The 22,638-nt window shown below is 32.9% G+C and overlaps 1 protein-coding gene and 1 long non-coding RNA gene across 16 annotated transcripts in view; one reads left to right on the forward strand and one right to left on the reverse strand.

Annotated features, from left to right (window-relative positions):
- Positions 1 to 22,638, reverse strand: part of RFX3 (regulatory factor X3) — a 307,605-nt gene that overhangs the window by 63,027 nt on the left and 221,940 nt on the right. For all 15 annotated transcript variants that reach the window (XM_082470961.1, XM_082470970.1, XM_082470974.1 and 12 more), the window contains 3 exons: positions 20,296 to 20,370; positions 11,739 to 11,920; positions 8,068 to 8,187 (listed from right to left, as the gene is read on the reverse strand). In XM_082470961.1, the coding sequence (XP_082327087.1) occupies positions 8,068 to 8,187; positions 11,739 to 11,920; positions 20,296 to 20,370 (377 nt within the window). The remainder of the gene's footprint in view (positions 1 to 8,067; positions 8,188 to 11,738; positions 11,921 to 20,295; positions 20,371 to 22,638) is intronic.
- LOC309665036 overlaps positions 1 to 22,638 on the forward strand; it is a 143,505-nt gene that overhangs the window by 9,027 nt on the left and 111,840 nt on the right. The window lies entirely within an intron of this gene.

The raw sequence follows: 22,638 nt of genomic DNA on the forward strand, positions 1-22,638 counted from the left end.
AACCTTCCATTCTATCTCTTTAGAGAAAGGTGTGAAGACAAGTTTGGGAGGGCTTTGTGACATAAAGAATGACATCAGAAAGGGCAGGGATAGGGCTCATATAAAGAACAGTATTAGTGTGGGCCTGTAAGTATGAGAGAGCTACCAGGTAGTGTTGACTTTTGCTTTTCCTGCTTTAAGTAGTGGCATATCCACAGTGTATTGCCTGGCACTGTATTGATACTTAGAAGGAATCACCAGAAATTAGAAATACTGAACTGAGGAAAGCTAGATGTTACTTTTCCTGATGTCCTGTCTAAGGAAAACATCCTATCCCTCCCATCACCTCAGAGGGCTGGGGCTTCCCAGAGAAGGAGGGAGTTTAACAGGAAGTTGAACAGGCACATTATACATAAGCTAAGCAAATAATTGTGGTAACTGACTCTTTTGGAAGAAACAGTTCTAGATGATATTATATTAGGTTTTGCAACCTAATTGTATATCAGTATCTGGGTAGCTTTCAAAAAAAAATTCAAATGCTAGGCTCACCCTAGATCTACTGAACAAAATCTTTGAGAATGGGGATTAGGAATTTATTATTTTAACTAGCTTCTCATGTACTATTTAAGTAGCCTGCACAAAACTAGACCACAGGAGCTTCTCAGACCAATAATAAATTCCTTCAGCCCAATGTTGTAGAAATACAATTAGAACATTACAGAAAAGTCATTTTTCATAAAATAAGTCATCATTTCTCAATTTTTCAATAAACTACATTTGTAATGTAAATAACTATCTCTGAATGGATGGTGGATGAATGAATGAATGTATGAATGAATGCTCAAGGTAACATTTCATTTTATCACACCATCAATTGATCTTAACATATAGCAAATCTATTTAACAAATATTTATTGAGTATTTACTATGGGTAAAGTATTGTAGGGGCATGACTTTGAAAAGGCTGTGTATAAATAGAATTTTTCCAGGATGTTTTTTAATATTCCATTGACTTACATGATAATCCAACATTATCTTAACTCTGATTGAATTTCAAGTGACTTTTTAACATTGAAACACAGCTTTCAGATTTCCTATCTCTCTCTCTCTTTTTTAACAGAAAATAATCACTATTTAAATACTAAATTGTAAAAAAAAGATACGTTTTCTACTGAAAAAAATTCTTTGTCGAATCTTTTAAAAAACTGAACTCTTCAGTATTTAAGAATTCTCTGCTTTTACGCCCATTTATTTTACAAATTCATTGTTTTAGAATAGGTTTTCTTATAGTAGATTCTTAGTGCTCTTGAGCTGTGTGCGCTCTGAGAAAGACCTGTACTACATCAAATGAAGAAACAGCTCTTGGTTTCAAAATTAGTAAGAGGCAAATGATAATTTTAACAGCTTGCAACTCCCTGGGCAATCAAAGCTAAAGTTGTTAATGATTAAGAAATCAAAGAAACTCTAATACTTTAATAGCTGAGCGTATGCCTGAAACCTGTCACTAACACAGGAACTTGGAAAATTATTAGGAATCTTCCCCCATGGGGATAGTTATAGCTGTTATTTAGAACTTGGACAGCTGTAACTCTTCTGTAAAATAATATCTAATTCTGTCAATAATCTCACACATAAAGACACTGAAGGAGTCCAATGGAAGGCAAAGAATGGTATATAGTTACCATCACATTCAACTAACAGTACCAGGTGGAAGGATTTTCAACAGACTAAATGAAACATTTGGAAAACGACCTTTGAATCAGGTGAAAAATGTACATGAAAGATGCAAAATCTGAGCTGTATAGGCATTTAGGGTCATTATTATGTTTATAAGTCTAGAAGGTACACAATCATTTGATTTGCATGACAATCAGGACAAAAGGCTAAAATTTTCTGCTGGAATCTTGAGATTCTCTTTGGAAAAATTGTCCCAGAAAATTTGTAGATGATTTGAGGTCTGAAATGAACTAAATGATATAAACATGAACAGATCAAAAGAAAATAATGCTGAGTGCCATCTTTTCAGAATAGTAATGAACTCCTTGATGCCACACTGAATACTTCTATATCTAAACAACTTCTAACATCAACCCTGCTGGTTAATGATAGTTATTACATCTCTTCAATCCTTGGTGGCTCTCATAGTATTTGTCTTGTCATTAGCTCTACATCTATAATTGGGAAAGGATAGGAGGAAAAATTCAACTCAAATGGGGGTATTTGTATTAATTGCATCAGTTTTAGTAGGAAATGTGGGAGAGGTAGGGAAGGGAAGAGGTTGAAGCTGCTGCCTGAAATAAAAGTCTATGGATCATTCATTCATTTCACAAATGACAATGTGCTCACTGCTCTCCTAGGTGCTGAAAATGCAATGTTGAAAGAGGTAAATAAGGTTCCCTTATCTCATGAATTTCATTGAGTTCTCCTAGCGTAGGTAATTTAGGGTTAACTGTATAGACCTGATATATTCTTGCTACAAATATGTATGACACCTTTAGGATACTTCTTTTATCTACAGCTGGTCCTTTCTGTTAAACTGATCCTACAGGAATGCTCCCACTCTTCCTTTATTTGGAGAATGACAACCTGACTCCACCTGATGTCAAGACAGCAACAAAAACGAAAAAGGGCATCTGCAGCTCTATCTAGGAAAAAATAAATTAGTGAGCTTCTTGCATACAGTAAAATTAAATGAGCTTCAGTTTGCTTAACAGTAGATAATGATATAGTTGCCAAATGAGATCTTGCACATAAAGTGCTTATTGATGAACAATTTACAAGTTCAATAAATGTTCATCAGAAGGATAAGTGGTGACTGTTAGTATTAAACTTTACATGAATGACTATACTTAATAATTACTGAATGTGATTATTTATGATTCTCCCATCTTCAATGGAAAATATATTTACAGCAAGGACTTGCTGCAGTGGCAGTGAACATCAAATACCTCAGTGCCAAGATTCCTTGTTTATCTCCTAAAAGCCAAATGCAGATACCTGATCATCCTCCCACTAAAGACTCCTGCCCTCCTGCCACCCTCAGCTGCCTCAGAGCAATTTACCAGCCCTAGATGCTTATCTCTGTAATGACACCAGGGAATTTATGGCCAGGAGAGGAACTGTTAACTATTAACATCAATCACAGTTGGAAACCACAGGCCTGGAGGTATAGAGAAATGGAAGCCAAACTTGCCCAATTGCCAGGCTTCATTCTTCTCCAAAACAGCCTTATTCTTAAAGAAATACTTTCTAAAGAAATATTTTCTCTAGTGCATATAGTATAATAATGATAATAATTATTATTTTATCCTATCACTTGGATATTTCCAGTTATAAAGCCCTTTATATACTTTTTTCCACTTGAACTTCAAAATAATCTTTGAGGTAGTCTATTATTATTTCTATTTTGCAGATGAAGAAACTGAGGTTCAGTGAAGTTCAGTCACACACACTGAAGTGCCAAAGCAGCCTGTATTCAAATCCCTATTTCCCACCTTTAAATATAAGGTTCATTCCACTAATCTATGAAACTATATTAAGAAAGGTCTTCAAATGACAAAGGTTCTTGTCCTCCCTCCTTAGGAACACGCATGCTTTCACATCTGTCTACAGCCAACTAGCCTTGCTGTCACATCTTTCCAATTGGCCTCTATTTTCCTCTCCTCAGTGCCACAAAGATTTCCTCTTTCACAGAATCCAATTCCTATGAAAACACCATTCACAGAGGCAGAAAGCGGCACATTTCCTCACTTATTTAGGACATACTCAAGTGTGATTTTCCCCTTAAATTTTATTACATGTGCACGTTTCTCTTTGGGTTATATTACCTCTTCAAGGACGGAATTCTTATAAGAACAAAGACAAGAGGACTGGGTTCTTGTCCTGGTTTCTATATGATCGTGGATACATTATCTATCCTTTATGGACTTCAGTTTTCTCATCAAGAGGATGAGGTGCGCTAGGTGACCTCTCCCTTCCAGCTCTAACTTTCTATGATTCTGTGAATTCTCTTTTAGATGTGATGGACATATTCTATATGCAACCATTGATTGTTATGTATTTGTTGAAGGAATGATATATGCAGTTTAATACTTTGAGAATGGCTACTGGGATCAAACACAGCCAAGCACATTGTCAAACACACTTGGCTCTATTCCACCACTTTTGCTACTAGGATTTGGAAGAATAGCTGACATACATGGGCCAACACTCTCTGAGTGCTTCTTTTAAATATTAGAAATAAACTGCAGCAAACATTTTTACTTAGTTTGTAAAGCTGAAAATTACTCATCTCCTTTTTGCTCTATAATAACCTAATTTATTTATTGTCTAAATTAGGGTAAGCAAATTAGTCCATGAGTGAATTTCCTTGAAAACTGAAGACTACCTCATTTAAGTGCAGAAGTTATTTTCACATGAAATATTTTCAACAGAAGGTATTAAAAGAAACCAACTATTACACATTCTCCTGTTTCCTTAACCAGGGTAGTTAACCTCTTCTTGATTACCTATAATGTCATCAACATGCCAAATAGTTATTACACTGTGTTAGACTAGATTTTAGCCACTATAGGGATACTTAAAGGGCCTACTGGAATGCCTAAGTCTATGTGTCCCTCCAATGAATGTGTACAGACTGCTGAGTTGAGTAACCCAAAAGTGAATCAAAGACCCTTGTCTACTTATATTTCCTCTTGTCAGCTGTTATATCTCATGATTGCCTATGAATCAAGTGGGCTCTAATCTGCTCCTTTATTTTAGGTAAATGACTTGAGGATGGCTTCATCTTTTCAATTAAGCTAAACTAAGGGCTCTGTGACATCTGTTTTACAGTCAGAAGCTGTTTCCATTTATTTCCAGACTCATGGTTATGTTCCCATATGGTGGTGTTGCTGGGAATCTGATTTGTAGATAAGGGGAAATTTCCTCTACTACCCTATCAAAGCTTCAAATGAGATATCATATGTAAAGGAGCTCTAAAAATTATAAAGCTATGCAAAACAATAACCATCATTAATGCTACAACTACAATGATTCCAAACTTATCAGAAAAAATGTACAAATTTTTATTTGATAAAATAATCACTGCATATAATTGAATTTTCTTACTATAAGAACAGGTGAAGCATGTACGTTTATACTATGGAAGATGTGCACATATAGATGCATACAAAAAACCTTGAGGCATTTAAACAATTTGAATATTCCAAAATATTAAATACTAGTATAAAATATTTTAAACCTTTCAAATGTCACTTGTACTTTAACAGGAGAATGGCAGTCTCTTCTTATGTGAAATTTAATATATTCAGTAGAATCATTTGAGTTTTGGAATCACCTTATTTTATAAGCCATAAAACAAACAGTACAATAAGTCCCTTTTTCATTGTTTTCAACAAATACTCTTAACCCTTGCATCCAGAATCAGGAAGAGACACTTTTCCTCTCCTGTCCAAGTGTTTCCTCTAAATGCGGTAACTGGCTTCACTTAAGGCCTATCAATGTTGCCAGGGATATAATCCTTCAGAGAGACAACAGAAACCTCCCTCTGTCCTAATCCCAGTGAGGGGTTGGTGAAGTTGATAACACTAACAATGCAAGCAGTTATCCAAGACACCATTCCAAGAGCAACTGTCCATAATCCAAAACTTGTACCATTAAAAAACAACAACAACAAATTAAAGGAAGTTTCAGTACTTCTTTGGTTCTCTAACATTCTTATTTCATAAGAAAGCAAACACTATAAGAAACTAAAGTTGGTACAATTTATGAATATTACTGAGAATTTTATATCACTTCTTAAATACAACCATATTATGTCTAATTCTAAAAGCAATAATTACTATACTTATATTGCAGGGTTTTCATGGCTCATTAATCTTTATAGCTCTGAAATTTGTTTCATAAGGAGACCTTTGTAATTCCTTGGTCTTGCTTACCTAACCCAGGCTTTGTATAAAGAATGTCCCTTGAAGGCTTCCATTTCCATGAAAACTTGCTAGGATTCTTTGCAGTGAAATCACTGGACGAAGTAAGTTTCAGCTGTCTTGGGTGCAGTTTACCAAGGTATTGTTCATATTTAAGTTTGAGTATATATTATTTTTGAATTAATCTTTTTTTCTTTATTGCACCAACATCTCCAATGTGTAGTGCTGCTATGCATGAGCGCAGAGACCACACCAGAAAGTAAAAGCTATGGTATTGCCACTAACAGGTGGAAACAATAATGGTAACTCACGACAACAACAGTTTATTCCACTTGACACAAACTCTGTCTCCAACTATACAAGGGACTGTTTTATGGCTTTTTTTTCCCAGAGCCCTTCTTAGTATATTTCACTGACTATACCTCAAAAAACAGGAATCAGCAATTTAAAAAATAAGTTTGAGAAAACATAATAATTTATATAATAGCCAATCTTGAACTGACTCTTCAGTCTTGAATACTCGCACTAGAAATTATGACTGTGTTAAATCCACTTAACAAGTGTCTTTACTGCCAGTCTCTTCCCACTAAATATGTCTTGCCCCAAATCAAAAAGTAATCTCTCTAGAAAAAATTTGAAAGTGTCATTGTTTTGCTTGGAAGCAAGTCTTTGAAAACTTGCACAGTATCTAACCACAAAGAACAAACTCATTAGCCTCATATACAACCAAATTCCTTCATCTATGATCCAAACTACTTTTAAAATCTCATCTCCCGTTAAAGTACCCAATCTTCTTCTCAATTCTTCTCCCGCAATATCAACCTCACCAGATCAGAGTGCATTCACCAAAGACGTCATGGACTTTACCTCTCGGTGGTGATTTTGTTTACATTATTCCCTCTGCCTGAATGTTCCTCTCTTTTTCTGATCCCTCTAATTCCCTACTCAAATAGCACTTTCTCTGTGAAACTTCCCAATCCTCCCTCTCCCAGACTTTGCTGAAATAGTTCAGCAAAGTACTCCAATAGTTCCTTGATCAAAGCTTTGTTTTAGCATTTCTTAGGTTGCATTACTTAAAAAAAAAATTCCCATGTGCCTTCTCATCTAATTTCTTAACTCCTCAAAGGTAAGGACTGTGTCTTATCTCTGCACACAGGGCCTAGCACATGGTAGAGACTCAATTGGTGCTTGCTGACTAAATAGATAAAGGACTACGGCGTGATATACTTTTTTCTCCAGCAGCTACTTGGAACTAAGGCTTCTCATTAAGGTAGTATGATGTGGAGGAGATCTCACCACGGTGACTCACCATCCCAGATCAATGGCTTCGGGAGACTGATCAATGGATTAGGCCAACTACACCAGGTGCAGTCCTCCTTTCTCCTACCTAATTTTGCATGTTCAATTGAAAAGAAAAACTGTAGCTACTGTCATGGTTGAGCTATACTGGTAAAGAGGGAAAGATTTTTCACTTTACTCCAAACTGTGATATAAGTCACATGAGACAGAAGGCCCTTGGCTATGTAGCAGCATTATGGGCTTGTACAAATCATTTAACCTCTCTGGGATTTATCTGAAAAAACAGGGGTCTTCATGCTTTGACTGCCACAAGGCTGAGGGGCCAGACTAGACTGATGTATTTTTCAATTCTAAGATCTATGATTCTATTCATCCATCCATTCATCCATCCATCCATTCATGAATGCTTAAGATCTCTTACAGATCTAATATCTACAATTATACATCTAGGAAAGTTGGAGTCAAAGAAAATGTAAGACGTCCCAAACATTCTGCAAGAATTTATACTGTCAAAAAGAATGACCTGAAGGATATGCAGATTAACAAGTAAGAAGCTCATGAATACTGACAAATTTCTCCAGATGCTCCTTACGGTTTGTGTTTAGTTTCCTTATGTGAATAGTTTGGGATGTCACATTTACTTAAAGGCGACAAACACGCTGTCTGATAAGTAATTTTAAAAGATTTGGAAAATAGAATGAAATTCTAAATCATATTTGAGAACTGTCTGTAGTGAAAGCATGTCAACAATAGCGACATTCTTGCACACTTAGGTATTTGTTCTACTTGTTCAGAAAAAAGGAGATGGAACATCTAAAGAAATACATAGCTTTGACATGTCAATGATAATTCCAGAGTCTACCTTTGTTTCTGTTGCATGGGTTGTTGTCTCATAGCCATATACTGCATGTCTTCTTGCAGACGATTAAGAGGGGAATCTGGCTTGACACGAATCCCATAGTAATGGTACTTGGAGTTTCCTCTTCATAAAAGAACAATAAACAGAGACACAAAAAGTCAGTCAAGTCAATATTAATCATATAGGATGTCCATTTAATTTCATATTTGGAAAAATTAGATACAGGCAAAATATTAATGTTATATATTTATGATTTACCTGTTCTGGACATCTGTATATTTTTATGGTGGCTACATTTGAAGAATCAAAATAAAATTCTGAATCAATCAATTCAAGGCCCTAAGAAAAATCTTTCCTCATAAACTTTTGCTTAAATATTAGTCAGAATCCATTTGCTCAATTTAAGTTACATTTTATTTTCAACTTTATATTTTAACTATAATTTAGAAGATTAGGTTAACAGGATATTCATTAACAGGAAAAAGGGTTGCACACTAACTAGGAATTTATTATCAAGGGGTTATGCAGAACAAAGAGAAAAAAATCTTAATTCTACTGTCTTGGAGAAGTCCTGTATTTTTCTAGTTCTATTACTGCAGGGATGATTAAGATAACTTCATTGATATAAGATGTTGTGAAGTCTATTATTTAATATTTTGAAACCTAAAAAGAAGCAGGCATTTAATCTATTGATTTCAAAACATATTTTATTAGTCTCTGTTTTTGTGGATTCATATCAGTTTTTCAAACTGAATAAGATGTGTCACAACAGACATGGGGAAATTTCTCTGTGAAAATGGCAAATTTCCACCTAGATAAAAAATGTCACAACTTTCTCATGTTCATGAGAAAGACCATATTTGTTATTAGAAATGACAAAGTTTTACTCTGAATGAAATTTGCAAATTCTTGCAAAAATAACATTTTAAACATGTAAATTTTTGCAAAGAGAAAATAGTAGTTTTTCTCAAGTCTATATATAGCAAGACATCAGCGTTCTTTCCAACTTTTTCTTTCATTTACAAAAAGAAATGCAAGTGGAGTGTGGATTCAATATTTTATATAAAAATAAAACAGAATTTTACTTCCAAGATTGAAGAACACATTAGATGAATCCCATATATTTGAAAAGACATTAAAATCTTATTATATAAATAATATTGTTAGTTTAAAAACATAGGGCATTTGAATACCTACATAGTTTCAGCAAAATAAACCAGTATGAAAACTTAATGCCTTCCACTTGCAGACATTAGATCTTGCCTCCAAGATCCACTGTAGAATACAGCAAAAAACAAAAACAAAAAATACCAGAAACTCAATCAGCCCTGTTCTCCCATACAAACTGGAGAACAGGAGGGAGTAGCCAATGACAAAGATACAAAGTAAAATCACATCTCTCTTGTGAGACCCCAAAATACATGAAGTATCTAGTTTCTCTTCAGTTTCCTATAAATTGGAATCTTGGATGGGCTGTTGGAGAGGTGGTTCTTTCTATTGCACTGAAGATGGTTGGGGGAAATCAGTATGTTCCATGGTCTTCTTTGTTTAAACTTAATTTGGAGATGGGATGTAACAAAAACTACCTTTTGATTTACCTTTGTTTAAAAATATGGTGATATTACTTATCTTTTATTTAGCTCCAGAAACTTGAGCAAAAGTCTGGTTCTGGTTTTAATTATCACCAGATAATTTTATTGATGGATAAATAACAGTTCACATATGGTTTGCTTAAAAAAACAAAATCTGAGTTGGTTTGCCTCATGATTTATACTGATTTTCTTTCTGTTCCCTGGGTTAGGAGTAGAATGAATGCTAAAACAGTTTCCATGGTAGAAAGAACCTCTGGCACTTCACCCCTACCATTGTCAGTTTTTCTACATAAGAGTTCTGCTAGCTTCATAACACAGCATTTGTTAAAACTTTCTCCCTAGGATTTCTTTTCTCCTTATTCTTCTAGGCTTTGTTTTCCATCTCTAATTACAAAGACTACATACAATTTTAAAAGGAACAGGAGACACAATTGTTACACAGTGAGAGGGGAAAGTAAAGAACATCAGAAAGAAAAAGCTGCAATATTGCAATATGTACTTACAGAGCATAGAGTATGGATTCTACTCATTCACAAACCCAAACAACCCCAATTTTGTCCCTTTCTATTTTAAAGATGTGTTTCAAGGTTTGAATGGAGCCTCAAAATAGGATCCATTGAAATCCCTTTCAGTAACAAAAGAGGCACAACAATACAGCTATTACAATGCTGAATAAAGCCCAGAGATTCAAAATATTGGCACAGTATGCGTAACTACTGAGCCATCAGCTAGGATATAGTAGGTTAGGTCCCCAAATAACGATTTTCCTGGTCCTGGGAAAAAAATACTAGCGAAACAAGAAGGTTTTTTCAAGGAACTGGAAGCTAGTTCCTTTACTCCAAATAAACAATCATATTCTTCAGTTTAAAATATACTCTCCTTTGAAGTACAGATAGAAGAAAATACATTTATGAGAGAACCGAACCTCCAGCAATCTGAAAGCTGTACAATCACTTAAAATGCAACAGAAAGGAATAATTCACACTTTGACTACATATAGACCTTGTAAATATCGTAAAACGGCCACACTCCTTTTTTTTTGTATAAATGTATAGTGAAGTCAATTACTGAGGCTCTGTTTATTTTATTAAGAATATTAAAAATGCTTTACTAGAATACTATGAGGCTGTGACTTATAACTCATTAAAGGTATATCATCTGTCATATACAGTATAGGATCTTTATTTTTATACTTCTAAATATGGATTTTATAAGATTTAGGAAATCAAAAACATCCATATCATTCTGCTCAGCTATTCAAAATATTTGTTATGATAACTTGTAAAAATTATAGAAAGGCAAAAATGAAGCTCTACAGTTCTAAGTATTATTTTCAGCATGTTTTGATTAGTAAAAACACTCATATCTATTTACAAAGGAAGGGAACAAAGAAAGTAAGAGTCTTCTTCACATTACTGGTTTCTCTGCAATGGAACTATACTATATTTTTACTTCCATAGATGCATGGCTTCACAATCAAGAGTTTAAAAAAGGCTAATAAGTCAAATAGGACCACGTCATTAACTGAGAGCTTCAAACACCTCAAATCTTCAAGTTCACTAAATTATTTTTAATTGGTCTCCAGAAATGAAATGAAAAACTCAGCTTTAATTTTTACTCTATTCAAATAGAGGAGTTATTTATAAAGACATTTCAATGTAATTTTGCAAGTCAAGAGATACACAGTTTTCCACTGTGTCACTTTACTCATCATCTTTAGTACAGTTATTCTTCAAAAGAGAAGATAGTGATATATACTAATTTTTAAAGTATCATATATAAATATTCCATTAATAGCTTGGTCTGCTCATTTCTATGTGATTTGAGAATCAGTTTTTCTCAAAGCTTTGTTTGCTCTGTTGATGTTTAGTAGACAATGCATCATACTGGAACGGCAGTTTTCAGTGAATAATGACCTTTCCTTTTCCTGGGGGATTTTATAAACTGAGCTAATTCTTTAGTTTTTCTTTATATGTTATCTGTAATCAAGTACTTTTGCCCAAACAATATACTGAACTATATTGTTTAAAGCTATAGTTTAAAAAAGAGAGATTAGTTTATGATATTATTTTTAGTACTAACCTGGTTCCCAATCTCCTGGTTCGTAGCCCCATAAAAATTGACCTTATAAGTTTTCCAAAAGAAGCAGCATTGACTGGGTCCAGTTTGTGTTCCTGACAGTGTCGTAGGTAGTGGTTGTAAAGAGTGCTTCTGGGAAGGCTCACTCCTTCTGCTGTCTCGTAATTGTCCAACAGCCACTGGAGCTAGTATACACAAGACAGGGTAAACACAGAGAAACCAAATCATTCACCAAAATGTCTCTAAGACACTGCAACTGTAATACACAGAAACACTTAGAAGATCTTCCTCAAGCCATGTAATAGGTAAACTGTTGTAATTCAGAGGACTGTGTAATCTGACTTTGAAAACTCTCAGAAGTGTAATGTAAATAGCTGACCGTCATTTATTGACCTCAGACCATGTCCATTCCTTCAAACATTCAAGCACATATAAAGACATACTAATTTTCCTTAGGTATTCTGGAGACAAATACCTCTTCAAGGAACTCAAATAATCCCATTAACTGGTTATAAATATAATTTATAATTGCTACAGAAAAAAAAGATGTTACCAAGCCTGGCAGCGTGGCACATAATATGTCTTTAGTGTTGGTTTGTTACAACACATGAACAGCAGGCTGCCTTGTATAATTATTTACACTAAGGTTCTATTCATTTTTATAGAATTCTAATTTATTTATCCAATTTACTTACACAAGATAATACAATAACGGTATTATCCACTGGGACAAATTCTATAAGCAGTAAGGAAAAATTTCAGTCTTTTCTTCCCCAGGAAGAAAGAAACTCCCTAGAGACTGGTTTAAAAAAATAAGTGCAATGAAAAGGAATAATTTACTACAATCATTTGAGTTTTTCTACCTCAAAGCTATGTTTTTTCATAATTTTGGAAGACATACTACAATGGTAGTTGGTAAAGCAATGTTTTCTCAGTCTATAGTTCACATTTTAAAGTTTTATGTTGACCCGTCTATATTTTAAAAAAATAATCTGTAAAGTACATAATGTGCAAGAAATTTTTAGAAAAATCTAATTTATGTATATAGTACTGAGTTTCAACATTAGAAAAACCAAATTATCAATCTGTTCATTATTTATTTATAAAAGGAGAACTGAAATAGGTTTAAATGACTTTCTTAAGGCCATACATACACTGTCTCAGTGCTTGATCTGGTTTCCAACACACTTTCCTGATTATTTGTATACCAGTTATTATTTCTACAAAAGCAGCATATATGTCACATTACTTGTCTCAACCAAATTTCCATGCCATATATAGAAGGTGTGATAAAAAGCTGATATTCTACATGCAGTTCAAGTTAAATATAAGTTATGGAAGGAAAAGAATTCCTTTATTGACCATCAACTATCAACCAGGCAAAGTGCTAGGCTCCTATGGATGTAAAAATGAATGTGACCTCACTCTTGTCCTCCAGGAATTTACAATCACATACTAAAAATGATAATAAGAACACTCAAACTAAAGCATTTCTCCATTTTGCTTACATATTTTAAGATTTGTGATCAAGCTTAGAACCTACACTTTCAGACTCTTAATAAGAAAATCCATTAAAAATATTGTCAGAATTATTTTCTTTAACCATGACAGCTGAATTTTCCAGAACAATTTTAATTTCAAATATTCCTACATGATATTTATGTAATTAAACATGTCATTAAACCCATACTTGATGTTGGCTTAGAAAATATGGCCACCAAGCCTATAAGACAGAGCAGAGTAGCTTTAAAAATAAAAATAAAATTAAGGTTCTGGTCAGGAAGCCTTTAGGTTCTCTATGAACCACATGTGCATATGAATACATTTAAATATACCTATTGCCTCTGAACATATACAACCCTCCCCTATGAAATTTTTAAAAGATTACACAAAATAAACATTCATTTTTATAATGGCCAAAAAATTTACAGGTCAAAAAAAATTCTTTTCATATGAATCATCTGTAACCTTACTGTCAGTAAACAAGTTTTCCAGAGGCATTCACACATGATTTCTGAGTACTCTACATGCAACATAGAATACGTTCACATATACATATTCATTTAGTGTAGAGACAGGAGGCAAACTGATTGGAAAATCCAGTTATACAGGCTCAGACTAGTATTCTGCCTACAACAGTGGGTCAGTATGTCTCTTTAGTGTTCCTTTTGAAATTTTAAGACTCTGTTGATTATGAAACAACTGACAGAGACGACACATAAAATGTGGCAAAGCAAACCTGCCTCACATATTTCATCCACGTGCCTCAGTAAGATGACTGGGATCTGAAAGCATTGTTTCCTCACTTGAATGGTGTTAGGGCAGCTCTAGTGAACCATACTGCACACAAGTGATGGCTCTTGTTTTGTGTACATATACTAGATAGAGCCTTCCATTGGTATTCTAAATATATAAAGAATATAGAAATAAAGAATATTGAAATACAGAATAGAGAAAGGAATATTCTATGAGGAATTTAATCCCTTGAGATCAAGGAATATTTTTTTTAAACGGGCAAGCATATAAAAACTGTAAGTATTTTTTGAAAAACAGTCATATTTTGCAACTGAACTAATGAAGTGCCCACATCCACAAGCATCGAACAATGCCAGTAAGTTACAAATGTCACAGATATGTCTGTATGTCTGTCTATGTATCCTCAAATAATAATGCATATTGTCAAAGCCAAAATGGTATGATTTCTTAACAAAAAATAAAAATCAAAGAAAATCAAATATTTCTTCCTTTGCTAATGAACAGAACATATATCTATATAGGAAATGTTAATTTAAAGGGCTCATTTTTCAGAAATGAAAAAATAATCAATTTCATAATGTGAACTTTATAACCAAAAGTATACAAATAATAAAAATAAATCTGATGTAAAATACTTTTAATAAGATATAAGTCAAATGAAAATAATTTGTTTAATTAATCAGATACAACTTAAAAATTTCTGTAAACTGCCTTAACTGTTTACCTTGCAATATTTAATTACTTAAAAGTAAAGACAAATATCTAAAAATGAGAGTTCATTAATATCTCATGATCCAGAAAATTGTCTTGTAGATTAAAAATTTTATAAAAGAATTTGAAAAAGCAAATCCAAGATAAAATATTTGAAGGGTACTATTGTAAATTGCCTTTTGTAAAAGTGAAAACTTGTGCAAATATTAAAGTTCAATATAAAATATTTTAGTCCAAAAGTATGTTTACATATATAAAAATATTAATCAGACCATTCTTAATCAAAGAAAACTTTGCACAGAAATAGTGAGATAATTACAGCAAAGGTTGACTTAAAATACTCATAAGCCTGAATAATATTACTCAAGCCCCCAGTGAATAACCTGGAGAAAATGAAGCTTTTATTGAATTGGCCACATGGTCCTCTGAAGTGGCTAAGCAAGTCACAGAATCTGGACTGGCTCTTTCGCAAACTGATTGTTCTTCTTACATAATTTTACATTCTTAAAGATTTTTCTTCATTTCTAATCCAGTTTTTAAAAATCTGAGTTTATTTGTAATATGTATTTGTGTGTCTATGTGTGTACACACACTCATATGTGTATACTTATTTACATACATAGGTATATTATATATTTTTATATATATATATATATATATATAAATAAAATCATTAGTTGGTTTGAAAAATTCCACAAGAGTGGGTATGCAGGTATTCCAGTGACTATCACTTTTACAGTAGCAAAGTTACACTTTGTTCCCTGTCCTTTGCTTGCAGGAGGAGGAACTCTTATTCTTTCCCAGAAGCCTGGAGATCACTTGGGAAGGGCAGGAGGTCAAGTGGAGGTAAAAGCCCTGAAGGATGGAGGTGGCTCTGCTGCAGCCATGACTGCTCCAACTAGGAAGCCTGCCAACAACTGCACACCCACAAGTAGTGCTCCCAGAAATTGACTGTGTAAGTGGAAATCTCAGATAAGATTCTGAGATTTAGCTGGGGATTAATCTGCATTCTACATGTCAGTATTTAACCTTCGAGTTTTGACACGGTGATAAAATTCTGTCAGATCTTTGAGTCTAAAACATAGTATAAGAAAGGATTAATTTTTATCATAAGAGAAACTTGGCAGTTAAGTGTAACCTGAAGGTATACACTCCATGTGCTGCCCCAGGGAAGTTCATGCCTATTATAAGATATATTGTTTCCTTGGATTTCCTCTTTTATAAAATGTATTTGGACACTAATTCAATACCCTTAACATTTAGTAATTTAGAAATAACTATTGCTATTTCTTTTACTCTTTTATAAGATGTCTTATAAAATATTTGTTTATATTTATGATTTTAAAAGCCCATGAAATACCATAGGAACTTTTAACCTTTACCTTTAAAACCTGATTATTCTACTAATGAACTAACGTAAATTCATGTAAGGGTAGAAACCAAGATAATTGCATCTTTCAACCTTTGCATTTAATCTATATTTATCAGGGTAGATTAAGGAAGATGAACAGTTCCTATTTTTCCCAAAGGGAAATACTGATTGACAAATTAAAAAAAAATACATTATTGCATTCCCCAATTAACATCTAAATGTAACATTTGGCATTTTTCCCCAGATGGATTATTATCCATTAGGATTCATTTTAAGTTCAGTTCACTGATGATATGCATTTTGACAGGTATTATTTCCATCATAACTTATATTTACAGCACAGCCAAGTCAAGAGAAAGTAAGCATAAAACAAGGTTTTGCTTTGAGCTGAATATATTTTAGCTAAAACCAGCAAAAATCATGAAACGATTATTTGCTAGATAGTGAAAGGTATATAAAATAAATGCCTAAAGTTTTTCATATACTTTAAATGGAATTTTAAAAATGCACAAGCTGAAAAACATTAAGTGAAATTTGGGAACAATTAATTTAAGAATGTTTCTGTATTTAAATTTATAATCTAAAATATCCCAAATTTGATACAATATAGTCATTAAATGCCAATTTATATTATTTACAACTGAGAAGAAGTATAAAATAAACTTAAGTCTGCAATGAAGAAAATTAAGATATTCTAATTTGATTTAGGCAGACTACACATCATTTACCCATAACATCTTCACATGCCAAAAAATTTAGAAATAAAAATATTTAAATAAAAAAAACACTAAAGGTTGTACACGAGGAAATGATAGCTCGGCCATACATTCTTTCACTCAAATGGTGTGCAGGGAGACCACTGTCTTATCAACAATACTCACACATACACCTAATTGAAGCATATTTGGTAACAAAGAATGCACGTGTGAGTCCCCAAATAAATGCACACATGATTGGTAAAGGTACTTAGAATACTGAAGGCAAAATAAGGTCTGTTCCCTTCTATTACTTGTCTCTTACAGTTATTCACTTAGCAAATATTTAGTGAGCACCTACTATGTACCCGGCACTGTTCTAGGCACCAGGGGTGCATCAGTGGATAAAACATATAAAATCCTTACTGTCTTGGAATTTTCACTTGTCAATAAATATTTGCTGTCTGCCTATATAATGCTACTACTGGAATAAGTGCCATTATGTTAATAATGTTAATAGAAGGGAACAGGGCACTCAGTGTAACTGCACTCAGTCACAGATGAGGCACTATGTTGGGTATGAAATAGGCAAGTTATACATGCATTTTGACCTGGACGATAAGAGCATGATGATGATAAAAACAGAGCAGCAGTACAAAATACTCTTAAGAATATGTTGAAAAAGGGATATAAAATTTAATACCTCACTTAATCTTCTAATGTGTAGAAAGAGAGGTGAAAAACAAAGCAATCAAGTTGGATTATACCGACAGGGGATTATTTATTTGATTTGATCCTAATAAGAATTTTCCAAATTATTGTGAATAATCGAATATATAAAGAGAAAATAGAAAATCCATCTATTCCATATTGCAAAATAGAATGACAACAGACTTTCAGCTCAAAAATCATGACTAAGATCCCTCTTTGGAAACTAGTAAGTATGGGACACAAATTATTGATAATTTCTCCTAAGTTCTGCCTAATGAAATTGATCCTTTGTAGAAACTGATGTCAGGGAACTATTATCATAAGGTTGAATTTATGTCCACTTCAAAGAATCCCACAAACCTCAAATGATTCTATATTATGTACTATATAGGAAGGGATAAAGATAACTTACAGCTTATTAACATTTAAGTTGTAAGCCATATTTAAATTAAAAAAAAACCTCGCCACTAAAATTTTTCTACACAGCTGAAAATCATCAATTAGGTTAACAGAATTTAAAATACCCTTAGCAGGTGACTATCAACTGGAATGCATGTAGTAGCTTATGCCAGTTGTTTGGATAAATCTAACAAAAATTAGGAGCATCGCTAATTTTCCAAGGACAGAAAGACAGCATGATCTTCTAATGGGTTCAGGTGGAAACAAAACCTGACTGGTCAGCAGAAAACACTGATCCCTTCTCCACTGTTTATAACCATCTGTAGAATCATTTGTATTTCCAGAGACTTGACTATAAATGTGTTGTTTTTAAATAAACTTAACTGTACCTCAGAGGTGTAATAAAAGTGAATCAGGATATTTAGAGAAAGATTATCACTACATTAGCAACATTTATGCCCACTCTCTATATACTGAAATGCCTCTGGCAGTTATAAACAGTATGGAAGAGTTGCCACGCTATGTACTAAAAAGTACAAAGCCATAGAGTAACAAACATGTATCTGTTGTTTATGCAGCTTAATTCACACATTCATTAACATTAAATATTACTTCATGAATTTTACAAGAGAATAACAATGAAAAAAAAAATATTTGAAAAGTTTCAAAAAATCAACAAATAAAAATATACAAAAATGTTCGTATATCCACATAATTGTTCATAAATATGCTAATTAAGATGGGTAATTCAAGTTAAAATTAAACATATCACATATTTTACTAAAGTATATATCTCAAATGACAATGAGATGTGAATTGAATATCAAAGCACAACTTCATAGAAGTCTGAAAGTTCAAAAAAGGTAACTGGAAATTTCAGGATTCTTTTTCTTATATCCCTGCACATTTTCAACTAAAAATGAACAACATTTTCACTTGCCATTTTCAAAACAAAACACCAGATGGTCCTCACCCCCTCCCCAAAACATACATCCTAAAAGTATATAGTAAATCAGCCTCTACACACAACCACAGACTCATGCTAGCACAGCAGGAATATACCTATGAAACATATAAAAGAGTGATATACTGCATACAAACTTTCAGAAAGGGGAAAAATCATATTCCTTAAACTTTCAAAAGAAGGGCCAAGGTATATATTGTTTTATAATTTAGAATCTATAATTTTCACCAAAATTGTAGTCATTCTCCAAGTAGGTTAACTTGTTTTTATTTGTCATGATATACTTCCCTTTGAAAAAGAAACAAACCACTTCATCTAAAAATAAATGTGTAAGAACATAAGGAAGTATTTTGTGTTATGTTAGAATATAAAATTTAAATGTTTGAAAATTCAAATATTTAAAAAGCACAGTGAAACATTTTCTATGAGCTAAATGTTTAAGGTTTATTGAAAAAAATGATATTTATTTCACTTTTCAGTCACAAAATATAGGGAAGAATTAAAAATAATAATTTTATCTCCAAATTTAAGAATACATTGTCAGCTGGGAGGGAAAACTCTAATTCTTACTATATTGTACATTAATTAGCAATTAATTGACATTAATTTAGCAGAAGAACTGTCTAGACAGATTTAAATCATAGGTCTGTTTACTTTTTCCCATATATTCAGAAATCATGATAACAAAATAATTTTTAACCAACATTTTCATTGAGTCTCCAAAATTTGAACATTTGATGAAAATCTTTATAGTTTCACAAATCGTCATCATTCTTCTTACACTCACCGGTGTTGTAGTGATGCTGCATCTGATAACAGTTAAAAGCTTTCAGAAATAGTAACAATAATCCTGTTTTATCTGAATTATTAGCAGTTTATGGCTTATCTAGAATCTCACTTGTTCTTTTGGCCCAGATTCATTTTTCTTTAGGTCTTAGGACCTGAGCTCATCTAGGTAGCTGTTTCCTGCTCATTTTCTATAGTCTTACTGGTAAATAAATAATTTCAAACAGTTTATCATTGGGTTTGGCATTAACAATCTTTTTTCCACTTAAAGAATATTACTGGTCATACAAATAGACATGACCATTTCTCTGTCTCAGGCTCGAAGATGCAGATTACAAACATTTGTTTCACAGTAAATAAATATCACACTAGAAAAATTAAAATCATCAGTTACTTTTTACCAATATTTGGTAGCTTGTTATTAACTTGGAAATATATCTGTACCAAAACAGTACAAAAACCTAGTGAAGTAGTATACTGGGGGCTCTATTTTTAGATATTCCACTGTGCAAAATTGCCATTAAGTGATACAGAGATCATAAGGGGCTGAGAAAGGAAGGTTAAGAAGCAAAATAAATAAGTAAATAAATAAAACAAGCATTTAGAAGCAAGCAACACATGCAGAACAAGCAAGAGATTAGTTTACATGAAGAAGAGGCAACTTACATGGCTGTTGAGAAGAGAGCTTCTGTGAGTAGACAGACCGTCAGACTTTTGCAGCGTCTCAATCGCCATTTCAATCTGATAATAGATGTCATTAAAAAAAGGGCTCAAGACAAGATAGTAATAAAAGGCTCACCAGAGAATTTTTGATAGATTCTTTAAAGTTCAATTTCTTCTTCAATGGTGGCTAATGAATAGCTCTCACTAAATGTGTATTTCCTCCTTCCTCCCCCCAATCCCAGAGAATAGCATAAAAATAGGCACACTACTAATAAGCTCAATCACAAAAGTAAACCTTTTTGAATATTCCATAATTATAATAAGAAGGGAGACCTGAGAAGCAGGAACCCCAGAGGATTGTGCTAGTTAAAATATTCTTGACTTTCGCAGTTCAACACGTGAGAGAGTAACTGCTCTCTTTCTAAATAGTCTCCCACCCAAAGAGTATTTAATATTTGTTCCATTCTGTCACAAAAGAAAACTACTGCAGATTTGTGTTTTATTAATATGCATTAGTATTTTAATGCAAATGTGCAAAGACACCTTCATCAATGTTCAAAAGCTTCTAAATCTATCCATTCTTCTCTAAACCCTGTATTAAAATTTGGAAGTGGAGGGTCATTAGTATGAACACATTTAGATGTAATCATGGTCCCTACATCATAGTTTAGGATGTGGTGGTGAGTCAGAGCTATTAGAAATGATAGCAGAAATGGAATGTAGAAGAGAAGATAATTCAGAGCCAACAAAGAAAAGGGACAATCACAGAAACAGTTTTATTCTGTGTAATCTCAGCACACCATGAGCAATCATAACACCTTAATTAAGTAGCAGGTACCAATAATAAGTGAAATGCACTCTTGATAACCTCATATTTAAAGATCACTATCTCTCAGCTCCTAGCACTATAGCACTTACTGTAAGATCAGGTTCCAAACACCCTGTATTTGATTACTGGATTCTATTAACAATAGTAACTACAGTTAAATTAAAAATCACACTATATAGGAAAGAAATCATTATTTTTATCTTTGCTATCTGATCAAATCAACATCCCTACAAGCAGTTATAAAAAATATTTCATGCTTTCAAACGTAGATAACATACTTTACATTGGCTATGAAAATTAATGATGCCTTGAAATTTAAACATACTGCCTTCCCCTACCAAAAAAAAAAAAAAAAAAAAGATGGATGGCAAAATCCATAGCAAAGCAAAGTCTTTTTTTTTTCCATCAAGTTTACAACTGCTTTATGGTGGAATACTTTATACACAGAATGTTCAGTCTCAATTATGTCAACATTAAATTTAATTTTCTTAGGAATTAGTAGCTTTAATTTTATGTTATTTCCCCAAGTTACTTGTTCTTCTTCCCTAGAGTTAATAAAATGTAATACAGAAAAGAATGTTAGGTAGAAATTATAGATAAAATACTCTTAAAGTATATAATAATTCATAAGATGATATAATACGATTTTTATATTATTAAATTTTTTTTAATCACAAAATTAAGTAAACTGGCTTCTGAAACACTCTTTGCCAGATGGAATGTTAATGTAGTTCATCATTATACTTGAAAATAAACTGAAGAAAATGATATTGTACAAACCAAAAAAAAATTACGGAAAGAGTAATGTAAATGTAATGAGTAAACAAACATTTTACCAAAATGTTAAACTAAAACCATAAAGGACCTCAGTATTACATCTCTTAAAAGGGCATCAATAAGTGCTCTTGTTTTCAGAGAGAAAACATATATCAGGACTTCCCTGGTGGTCCAGTGGTTAAGACTTCGCCTTCCAATGCAGAGGATGTGGGTTCGATCCCTGGTCCGGGAGCTAAGATCCCACATGCCTCACGGCCAAAAAACCAAAACATAAAAAACAACAGAAGCAATATTGTAACAAATTCAATAAAGACTTTAAAAATGGCCCACATGAAAAAAACCTAAACAACCAAAAAAAAAAAAAACAACCAAAAAAACATATATAAAAAGACAGCTGAAAAGCCTCATCCTCACGTGACTGTAAATCACTTCTAGGAAGAATTTGCTCAAAATATGAATTTGCTAAAATGCCTACATTTTCTTTAAAGTTTGAGTGTGGAAAATTTGACGTTAGGTTTCGGTCTACTTAAAAATAAAATGATCTGTATCTTGTGAATTTATAGGTTTAAGTGAAAGGTAAAAATTATCAAAAATATAATAGCTGAGCAATAATGAGGGAGAAATCCACATCTGGCTTTGTTTGTTAACAGCAATTTTAATTTCTTTATGACTAAAGGATTTGTGGTTGTTTTGACAATTAAAAAATAAGTATGGTAAATAAACATTTTCCATTTCTTCCC

Source organism: Balaenoptera physalus, assembly GCF_965194825.1.
Source record: "Balaenoptera physalus genome assembly, chromosome: 7".
In the NCBI taxonomy this organism is placed as follows: Eukaryota; Metazoa; Chordata; class Mammalia; order Artiodactyla; family Balaenopteridae; genus Balaenoptera; species Balaenoptera physalus.